Source organism: Aquila chrysaetos, chromosome Z (genome assembly GCF_900496995.4).
Source record: "Aquila chrysaetos chrysaetos chromosome Z, bAquChr1.4, whole genome shotgun sequence".
NCBI lineage: Eukaryota > Metazoa > Chordata > Aves > Accipitriformes > Accipitridae > Aquila > Aquila chrysaetos.
The window spans coordinates 61,733,258-61,744,657 of NC_044030.1; the positions used below are offsets into that span (position 1 = coordinate 61,733,258).

Here is an 11,400-nt window from a genome sequence, read left to right on the forward strand (position 1 = left end):
AAGCCTTTTCTCTTCTACAGTTAGACATGGTTTCAGTGTAACCTCGAAGTTTTGCCCTTTAAGAGCAGATTTAATAGTGCAAGACACCTCAATTATTTTACCCAGTATTGTAGAATTTTGTTCCATTCTTTTAAGCACAGCATTTAAAAAAAAAAAAAAAAAAAGGATGACTGCACTCAACCAAGCTTGCCTGCCGAGACTGAGGTCTACTTGAAAAAAGAAAATCTTATTAAGTAACAGGATACCCACTCCCTTGGTGTTTTAACTTCTAGAAACAAATATCCTATGCAGATTTCAAAGGTCATTTCCCTCCAACAACAACTCTTATCAGCAGCCTCAATGAACAATGGGAAAGGCAAATGCACTTCAGTCTTTCGTACTATAGCTTATTGTACAGTACAAAAATATTTTCATCTTCTGAGCATTAAGAAGATCTAAGGGAATTTCAATCCTTAAGTAAAATCCCTCAAAACAGAAAGCATAAATGCAAGCCTCACAGAGCTGTTCATGTTTCTATACTTATTAGTTATTCTAAAGTGACAGTTCTTCAGTACACAATGTTAGACAAACAATTTCTTTCTCACTTATGTCCACCTGCCAAGAGCTCAGAAAAATGCAAGCAACTCTCCAGCTGCATCAATACCTTTGCCTCTCCCTGCTAAAACTTTGAGAGTAATTCTGGCCTTACAGAGTTAGGTACGTATTACAGATGACTGAAATATAACCTTTACTACTTCAGCAGCAAAACCAGGTTTAAAGATGCCTAACCTGACAGTTTACAAATAACATGGAGCTATATTAAGCAGGACAGTAAAGGTCCCAACAACAATAGGTGCAAGAAAACCTTTGTAAGAGTAAATATATTGTCTCTGAGCCCGTTTTCCCTAACAGTAAGAAGAGGTGAAATGACTTTCTGAGAGGGAAAAAGAAAAAACAAAAAGACTCCCACCTGTCTGCCCACTGCCATAACTAAGAATGCAATGAGACTTCCTAAGTTGTAGTCTAGTGTCTTAACCTCTATATAATATGGCCCCACTGTCCTAAAAAGTTGCCAGTTGAAAGCACTGGTATGGACTATAATTAGATATATTATATATTATACCCATACACAATGTGAACAGGCTATGAAATACAATCTTTATTATCTGCATAGCATCTACCAAAAATGGCAATGAGCCAATTATTAATATATTAATGGTTCAGTACTCAGCTGCCTTTGTAATCTTTACCACCACAGGCTTGTACTCCTCAATATAAGAATTTGAAAGCTAAGTGAGTGTAAATTAGAAATGCAAATTCATTGCCCAACTTTCTCCCATAGCAAGCATCACACACGACAGATCTGTGATGACACAATACGATGGACATCACAAAACACATCCAGAATAATACATTCTCTTTAAATCACTGGTCAAATGTTAAGCAGAAGAAGACGATTTCTAACTTTCTTCTATGTTTTTATATTTTGTGATTGGAGCCTTTAAGATAGATATTACTTTTGTCTTTCTACCTCAAAGCACTGCTTTCTTCATATGCCTTTGCACAACTTCTGGATACGATAGGGGTATAGATATGATGAGCCCTATGATATGCCTACCGGTTAGGATTAGTCTTATGGACATTACTGAGAGAAAGTAAACATAAAAACAACAGTTAGATTTTTCTAGTTCTCATTCTCTTTCATGCTCCCTCTACTCCCCTGCCATTAAAAAGAAAAAAACCAAAACTTAAAAAAACTCCACCCCAATGCCCCAAAATAAAAGGAAAAGAAACCAAACCAAAACAAACAAAAAAACCCCAACAAACAAAAAACATAGAGCTTGACACTCAAGAGAACATACTGTCAAACTATTTTAACAATCTGGAGTCTTATGCCAGAAAGGACCCTGACCGTTACTCTCCATACTGATTACAGCAAACACCTCTGAATATGCTGTACTCTTGTCAGCACATACTTGGTCACTAAAACTGGCATCTTGCTCAGATTAAGACTAGGATTTCAGAGTCCATTGAGCGACATTACCCACTTTTACAGAAGACAAAAGAGGGTAGGCGTAACTGTATGTCACTGAGGTTTAAACCAGCTGTGTCAGTGATAAATCTGGGCCTCTCTCTCAGTTACTTTGTCTTCCTGCAGGAACTATCACAAACATTTAATTGCACTAAAATACCAATCCATATTCTGTGGCATATCATTTGCCACTGCACCTACATATTCTGAATAACTGTTGTTAAGAGAACACTTACTCCACCCTGATAAGATATACACTTATTGTTATCTCCTTTTTAGCAACACTGGAAGATGAAACCCATAAATTCTCAGCATTTGCTACAGTTCTAATGTACCCAGATACTGCAAGAAGTCACCCACTAATCATACGGCTTTCTTTGTAAAAAGCATAAGTTTCATGAGTATCAAAACTGCAACTGAAGCCCAGCTGGCAATGCAACAATAATTCTTTTAGCTACAAAATCTTTACTCCTGGAAGTTTATCAGCCTGCTGTTTTATGAAATAAGAATTTAATTACGATTCCCCATGCCATTTGTATGCCCCAAAACCTGGGAACACTTTTAATTACCTCTAAGAAAGAGGAAGGGATTTTAAACAAAAACTCATGGTGAGACAGAGGCTCTTCACATACAAGGACAGCATTGTGTTACTGCAAGGTAAGATACAGAAAACAACAAACATCCACCACAAGGGAGGAAGCAAGCTTCACCAATTCTGATATTATGGAACAACCTGTTACAGAACAGGAACAAAAGTTACAGAAGTCTCATTCAACAGAGTTTTAATAATTCATTTCTTAAGTTCTCCATCCACTGCATACTTTCAGTTACATGACATCAACTGCATTGTTCTTGCATTCAAAGTCTTTAGGAGACTTCAGTCTGGATGACATACTTTTAACCACTGCATACTAAGATATTTTTTTTTTCCTTGCAGCACTGCAAAATGTTCCAATGTGAACTTTGAAATACTGTGAATGTTACCAGGTTTGAAGCAGAAAATCCACACTGACAGAGCAGCTTAACCTCTGGTCTTGGCACCTGAGTAGTAATGAAGTCTTATGGAAGGTCCCGTGCCCCTCCCCACCCCAATTTAAAAAAAGAAAAAAAAAATTAAAAACACCCAGTTTTTTTCCATTATACTGGCACTGCAAAATCCTTAAAATAAATTGGCTTATTCTAGCTCAGGCTATTGTGTAAACTCTAAACAAGTTTGAATTTAACACTTAAAGAGGAACTGTAAATTGATTTCAGAGCCGTATAACATGGAAGGTAAACCAGCAGCCAATACATGCTGCAATTTGAGTTTATTTTGCTGTTGATTTGAGGTCTTCCTCTAGCAGGAAATTAAGAAGTCTGAGTTGCACTGTGTTTCATCCTATACCACAAACTGTTTGAATGACATCTTGTGGTGCTATTCAGTATTGCCATCCTCTTCCATTGTAACACTATTTACATTTATTGCCAATTCACCACACCAACATAGAATTCAACTATTATTTCAAGGGAGACTCAAATCATCTGGCTATGTAGCTGTACTGTGGTTTAAAGGGAAATTGAGATAAGAAATAATCTCTTTCCTTTTAAGCCATTCCTAATTTTTCAGTCAAACACACTACCCAAAAAGCACACTTGATAAGTTTTAAAGGATAGACAGTAGAAGTGTGAGGAAAACCAGGATAACTATAGTATCCTGTAAGGCTGAGAGCCACAGAAATGAACACAACCAGTTATAGTCTGACCAGCAACATAATTAACTAATTGAATGATTGCTCTGCCACTAGATTCTCAAAGCACTTGCCATCTGGATGGTTTAGGTACAGTATCATCCTTCTCACTGAGGAAACATATAGAAAAGTGTAAAGTTAAAACTGAATAAAGCATCTTCCCAGTTCCCTGTTGTGCAACTATAGTACCTGAAAAATGCTTGAGCAACTCGGTGCATGAACACCAGTAAGTTGCTGCTATCACCAAAATTAATGCAGATATATAAACAACCTACATTTCAAAAGCTCTAACCAGATGGCAGCTAGTATGACAAAGCAGTTTGAAACCCTTTCTGGAGAGGACTGCAATTTCATCCAAGATTATCTGTTGTCAGTAGAGTAGTTGTAGACACTACTTTACCTAGCAACAAGAAAGGTTGTCTGAAAGGCTGAAAAGTACCAATCTTGCAACCCCCCTGCATACGACCTCTTCTGACAGTGCCCACACTACCGATGCTGCAGGGAAGCTTCTGCAAGGGGGGGGGGGGGAATATCTTTCTTGGTGGCAGAGATCAGTTTCCTGAAAGCTGAAGAAGTGGCATCTGAGGTGGTGCTGCCACTTCAACAGTTTCATCAGTTTACAGCCTGTCTTGAGACCAGTGATCAGAATTTGCAGACATTTGCAGATCACTTTGCAGCATTTGATAGTTGTGAAGGGATTATAGGAGTGCAAGAAGTATTTCCAGTGGGAATCAGGCTTCTTTTAAAGATACCACCACAAAGGTGGTGCTGTCACTGCCAGAACCCACAACAGCGTTAGTATATTCACATATATGTCCACGACATTCCAGAAACACTGTTAAAGAGCATTACAATGCTGTTTATACTCCAGCGGGATGCAAAAAAAAAAAAAAAAAAAAAAAAAAAAATCTTTATATGCCAAAAGAATTCTGGTTTTCTCAAAGTGAGAAAACTACCACAGGGTGGCATAGACAAGAACAGTCTTCAGAAAAGCAGAACTAAGAAAATCCGGAATTCCTTGCAAGTGTCAGCCTTATGTTATAACAGTGTTACAGATGTTAATGCCATTCAGGATGCAGGTCATAGCAAGCATCTAAGGCAAATATATGACAACATAATAAATATGCAGAAACCACAGTGAAGACCTTAAACTATAAAACTTGCCTTTCTGAGGAAATAAAAAAGCCTTCAAAAAAATTTTAATGACTACATTACAGAGTATCACAGCAAATCAACAGTTCATTGCTTGCGTGCTCGTATGTGCCAAGCGCATGGCAATAAGAATACATTCAGTGTGTGTCACTTCCCATCAGATCTGACCGATTTCAGCTGGAGAAGTGCTCTGCAATAGTAAGTCTATGTTCGTATACCGCATTTAGTTCCTATCCTGGTACTGACTACAGGGTTCAGATTTTATCTTGTAGAGTCATCAGTTCATCCAAACCATTCATCTTTGCTGGCTTGTACATTCTACCGAAACTGGCATATCACCACATTAGTGGGCATAGCGCCATTATAACAGATGGCGAAAGAAAGTAGTTGTGCCAATGAGCTAGTGGATGCATCAAGTTTGAATATTAGGGCTAGAGTCTCCTCCAAGAGTTTCACAAATGGCAGTCTATGTACAAGCTTTCCATGACTGGTTGAACAGGATATGCCAAGGCAAAACTAGATCAATTTAAGACTCCAAGAACATCTCTGGCAGCTGTTGAAAGCAAGTTTTTAGCTCTGATGAATTTGGAAAAGTCTTCTGCACAGAGAATTGGGAAATGAGGATCTTAATGAAATCACCACCTTAGATCAGCTCTCTGCAAAACAGGCTTGCAAATCTTAGCAAAAAAAATGGGTTTGCAGCCCTGCCGAGTTTTCTGATGAATAGCTCAACAGAATGCATAAGCCAGATCTGCAGGAAAAAAAGTCTAATAAATTACAAATGTATTTTCCTTGGCAGGAATACAGTTTAAAGATGCAAATCAGTAAAGTTGAAAATGCGTGTTATAAATTTTGCCATCTGCTTCAATACTGTACTTATCAATTGATATCTACTGATGTTACTTGTGGCTCACCTGTAAATTTTTACATTTGGTTTAGATATAGCAATAGCTAGTTTTATTGCTGAAATTGTATCATTTCCAAGAATGAAATGTTATTATATTTTAATATTAAATGCAGGTAAATTTTGTCTAAAATGCAATTAATATAGATGAAAATCCTCTGTCCACCTGCAATTAACTGTAGATAGCAATAGTGCACCCTATTGTACGCAATTAACATGATTCTGTGTTACTAATCATCTCTCCAGGTTTTTGTAGAAGTTGGGAGGTCGTTAGACTATTCATCCCTCTACACAGAGCAACAGTACATACTGTAACTATAAAAATATCCTATTAACTTAGGTGATGTGCATCAAACGGTATCTCTCCACACTATACAGATGATTTTGATGGTCTTCCAAGTAGGCAGTGGTTATTTCACAGATTCCATCAATCCAGGCCATGGATAAATAGCTTGAGGTCCACAGGCTGGATTCAGCTTGTCCATAAGACTTACATGACCCCTTGAGTCTTACAAATATCCTGCTGAAAACTCCTGTTATGGGCAAAGACTTATCTGCAGACCATTTCCATTATTCTGGTGGCTCACAATCTGACCCTTTTTCTTCTTTTTCAAACATGTGGGGCATGTGAATGATGTACATCTGGAGCACTTAGAGTGACCTATGTCTGGAATATAACCAGTTCACAGAGAACTGTCAAGACTACCTACCTGGACACACAAATAAATTCCTAAAATGTAACTATGCAAATTGTATAAAGGATTACCATACATGTGTCATGACAAGCATGGAAGAGGGAGAGGGGAATGAGAGGCACAGGCATCTCCAGCCATGCAATGGGGCCCATTCCACACAAGAAGGTTTAGACTGATTCATCTCAGGTACATAAAAAATCTTTTAATTATTCAATTATTGAGATATTTAATGGAATGAACATAATGTTTCCATTCTCTGAACATGAGATCCACCTCTGACATATTCAAAGTGATTTAACTAACCAAAAGGCTTTTTAAAAGCAATACATACCAAATAGGCAAGTTATATTTGCCTCTTCAGTCAGGATTCAATACTCACAGAAAAACCCAGCCCCAATCTCATGAATTTGTTGTGAAATCTCTTATTTAAGAACAGTTTCACTGTAGTCAAAAATGGTAAGAAAACAGTTTCATGTACATGTTGTACGTAATAATAATTTATATAATAGAGGTTAGAAAAACCTCCTCCTCTCCTCACTTTTTGTCCTGAACATTTACACAGTTACCTGATAGAAGCAGACCAAAGTTGTATTTTTACAATCTCTATTTCTTTTTTCACTGCATTGGATACATACAGTATATTAACTAATGAGAAACATACTATTTGCACATGGTACATGCAACCCATTGCACCTTGTTTATATTAAGATAACTGTTGATAACATTTCAACAATTTTTTTATCTTTATTGATCTTCTAACAGTCAAACTTTCCACTTACTCAGGTTTAAGGTGTCACCGGGACAGAAGTTTCAAGGCACTGAGATATTTTCAATACTGATAATACATGTTTCAACAAAACCACAATACTAACATGTTGAGAAAACACTACATTCATTAACTGAATTGAAGATTCTATTTGTAATTGAAAGTTAATGAATAAATCATAGAATTGCTAAAAGTAAAAAACAGCAGCTTTAGCTGGAGAATAAGACACATGGGCTTTTGACACCAAGGGATGCTCAGAACTTTTAGACGATAAGTACTCCAGCTGAGTATTTCTACTGAAATGCCAAAAAAAACCCCAACAGTTAGGACAAATAATTTATATTAAGTCAGCTTTAGACTTCAGATTTAAGTCTACTGATAGTCATTTGTGCCTCTGCGTGCTACTTGTCATAGACCATTTTATATGGCAAATGCTGCAAAACTGAAGACAATCTACCCTAATAAACAATTTCTTTATTTCGGAAGCTTACTTTGGCTTACTTCCTCTTCACGACAAACAGAAGAAGACAGAAGACATAAAGAAAAGAGACATAGGTTTTTTTAAAGGAAGTGTTTACAGTAATATCTTGATATTTATACTTTAACCACATGATGTTGTTCAGATTAACTGGCAACAGGCAAGTGCAGGCCTCTGGTCCAACAGTTACTGCAGCAACATTCTGGGCCATATATTATATATCTGCCCCTCTGCTGAGGAGGAGTACTTCTTGTAACATCAGTAGGACTAAGGAAGAATCTCCCTTCCTCAGCAACAAAAAAAGTTTGCCAAGCACTGAAACACCACAATGATATGGGATATAAGCATATCTAAGATCATATTCAGCAGCATTCAGTGACAATTAAGAGAGATCAATGAACAAACTCTGAAAAACCATAACAGTAATTTTATTTTCACCAGTGGAATACCCCACTATCCCCACACTTTAATATGCAAGATGCAGAGACACATTTTGCACTTCTCTGTATTTCTAGTACGGAGGGATCAGGTCTGCCCAGTTTAAAGAACACAAAAGCAAACCACCAGAAGATACTGTGTCCTACATCTGGGCTACAGTCCCTGTTCTAAGAAGATTTCCATTTTAGCTCTAAGGAAAGAAAATTTTGTTTGCTTCTCAATAAGGAGGTTTTGGGCTATCACCAGTGTGGACTATATGGCATACGTGCTATATGCTTGATAAATGACTACTGCATTTTCCAAACAGACTGCAACACAGTCTGCTTTTCTAATAACGCTCACCTGCAGTACAGTGGCTTTTTCACACTACACAAATTTCATAATCTTCCCTTTACAGTGCCTGTTCCTCAACTATCCAATCCATTCTCAGAGCTTACACACATGGGTTTGAACCATGGATAACTTCCTATTTCAACATGAACTTGTTTATCAGCTACAAAAGACCACAGAGATCAATGCCTGCTTTCCTCTCAAGTCCTTCCTTTAGAGGATGGATCTCTCCCCTCCTGTAAGTGTGAGAGCAAGTCTGGAAGAGCAATTAATTAATAAGGCATGCATACATATCACAAGCTGTTCTTGTTCTTCCACACTGAAAGACAATCACATACATACATGTGTACAAAACATCTCAGGACCCTAAAGCTGACCATTGGGCAGCCTCAGGCAGAATAGAGAGCTATACTTCACCTGCAGAACAGTCTGAAGTCTAGGATTAAATGACTTATGTAGAGAATTATGGCCATGACCAATGATCAGGGTACCTCCTTTGTGGAAAAGAAGCAGCAAAACAATGGTTAAGAAAAAGTGCAAAGTTGTTTCTGTGGAAGGGGACAGGAAAAGAAGGGTGCAAACAACATAAATCAGCTACAACACTCAAGTCAGCACAGGGGCACCCATGCTAGAGCAGTGAAAATTTTAACTGGAACAATGAAAAAGCAAAGTATTTAGTGGAATAGCAGGGGAAGAGAAACGTGGCTTCTCTGGCAAACTGAGGAGCCCTATCAGCTGCTGTCTCACAGAGCTAAGCATCAGAGTGACAGCAGCTTCACGTTGTTGTGATTTACTTTGGTGTGGCACAAAAATAAACACATCAGCAGAGGTTTCTAGAGCATGGATGTTCTCTTTGTGCAGAACAATCAAACTGAAGAAGAAGGGATTGATTTTCTAATGTACATGAGACCTTAGTTTATGGTGCTTTTTATTGGTTGCTCTCAGAATAGATTTCCAATTTGTTCTAGGATACAATTCCAGCTTAGCAAACCTCTTGATCCTTCCATTTAGACACATTTTTTTTTTCCTCTCCAATTCACTTGTCCTTTAAGGAGCTGAAGGCTTTCTATGCCAGTGCACTTGAGCTGTTTTTTTTTTTTTCTTCCTCCTTCATTTCCTCATTTTGACTTCTGACCGAGACACAGCCATGTTAACACCCACTTTGTGCTGGCCGCCTCACCATAATCAACTACACTTCCAACTACAACTCCCACAAATACTTCTAAGCACTTTGGTGGTTTTTTTTTAAATACATTTGAAGTCAAAGTGAAACTAATGCCAGCGTGGTTAGCTATCAAAACGGAGGAAAAATAATCTGCACTTTTTCAAACAAACCAACAAAAAAACTTTACAAGTTACCCATTCCGTTATGAACACCTTAAAGGTAAGCAAGCGAACTTTTCCACCGAGTCTCGAGGGGGTAAAAGCGGGCAACCGAGGCACCGCTTCCCCGCCACGGCCCCCCGGAGCTGCCCCTGCCCGGGAGAAGCCCGGAGGCCACACTCCTCCCCCCGCCGCCCGGCCCCCGCGCCTGCGGGGCAGGGTCCCGCCAGCCCAGCACCGCCCTAACGCCCACGGAATCGGTCACCGCTCGCTCGCCCGCCCGCCCGCCCGACAACCCCGAGCGGGGCCCGCCCGGACGCCGAGGGACGGGACCCCGCCACCCAGCCCGGGCGGGCCAGGCCCGGCCCGGCCCCCTTACTTCTTGGTGTCGCTGCTGAAGAGCCCGAAGGCCGCGGGAGCCGAAGGGGTCGCGGTGGGCACCACCTCCTGGGCCAGCTCGGACGCCGCCTCTCCCCCCTGCTCGCTGTAGCTGAGCCCGCTGCCGGACATCCCGCCGCCGCCGCTCCCCGCCCGCTCCGCCAAACTTACCGGGGCGCCACGCCCGAGCCCTCCCCCCGGAAGCGGCGGGCACGCGCCAGCACGGCGGGGCGGGCAGGTCGGTCACGCGGCGGGAGGCGGGGCCGGCCGCCCGGCCGGGGAGGAGCTGCCCCTGCCCCTGCCCCTGCCCCTGGCCTGGCGGGCGCCGGCTGCTGCTGCTTCTGCTGCTGCTGCTGCTTCTGCTGCTGCTGGTGCTGCGGGGGCTGCCCTGGTGGGGCCCGGACCGGGCCGGGCCGGGCCGGCGTCGCGGTGCGGTGCGGCGGGCTTTGCCGCCCGGCCGCGGGGCGGGGGGGAGCCGCGGCGCCCACAGGAGGCAGGCAGTCGCCTCCCCGCCGCGGAGGGCCGCCTCGTGGACCGCTGCCGCTTCCAGCCTCGCCTCTTACCGGTCCCGGTCTCCCTCCCGTCCCGTCCGGCGGCCCCGCAGGCCCCGGCAGCGGGCGAGCGGGCCCCGCGGAGCCCAGCCTCGCCGTTCCGGGGGAGCTCCGGGAGAAGCTGTGTCAGCGCCCGGCTGCAGCGGCCGGGCTGCGACGGGAGCCCCGGGGCCTGGCTTGCCCTGAGGTAGAGAGAGCCGGGCTGCTCGAGGGGAAAGCTTTGCTTCCCAGCCCTGCGCTCTGCCTGGGGCACAGCCGTTTGAAATACAAAGCGTGGCCTCTAGCATCGGCTCGTTTGCGGGTTCTGGGGATCGTATTCCGGGTGTTCATGTCTCCCAGCAAATGTCGGTACCTCGCGCTGCCCTCCACGCGCAGTGTTACAGTAGTAGTGGGGTAGCCTGGACTAACAGCAGCAGCTTACGGACGGGAGGCCATACAATTTAAAAGGATAGTTGTCTGAGGAAAGTTTCTCCTAATTTCTTTTTACAGTCTTCTTTTCCTAGATGCATTTCTCCCCCCTCCCCTGAGGAATAATCCGTGTTCATTAAAATGCCCTTCTATCCATCTCCCGACATATTAGTGGAGTCCAACCTTTTCATCCTGAGAACTGAACTCATTTCCAAAAGGTTACAGTTCACAATCAATAC

The 11,400-nt window shown here is 42.0% G+C and overlaps 1 protein-coding gene across 5 annotated transcripts in view; it reads right to left on the reverse strand.

Annotated features, from left to right (window-relative positions):
• AP3B1 (adaptor related protein complex 3 subunit beta 1) overlaps positions 1 to 10,417 on the reverse strand; it is a 164,990-nt gene extending 154,573 nt beyond the window's left edge. For 3 of the 5 annotated variants that reach the window (XM_041120733.1, XM_041120734.1, XM_041120732.1), the window contains exon 1: positions 10,204 to 10,417. In XM_041120733.1, the coding sequence (XP_040976667.1) occupies positions 10,204 to 10,334 (131 nt within the window). In that variant the 5' untranslated portion in view covers positions 10,335 to 10,417. The remainder of the gene's footprint in view (positions 1 to 10,203) is intronic. The other 2 variants (XM_030004425.2, XM_030004427.2) reach the window with 2 other exon arrangements.
• Positions 10,418 to 11,400: the final 983 nt, after the last annotated feature.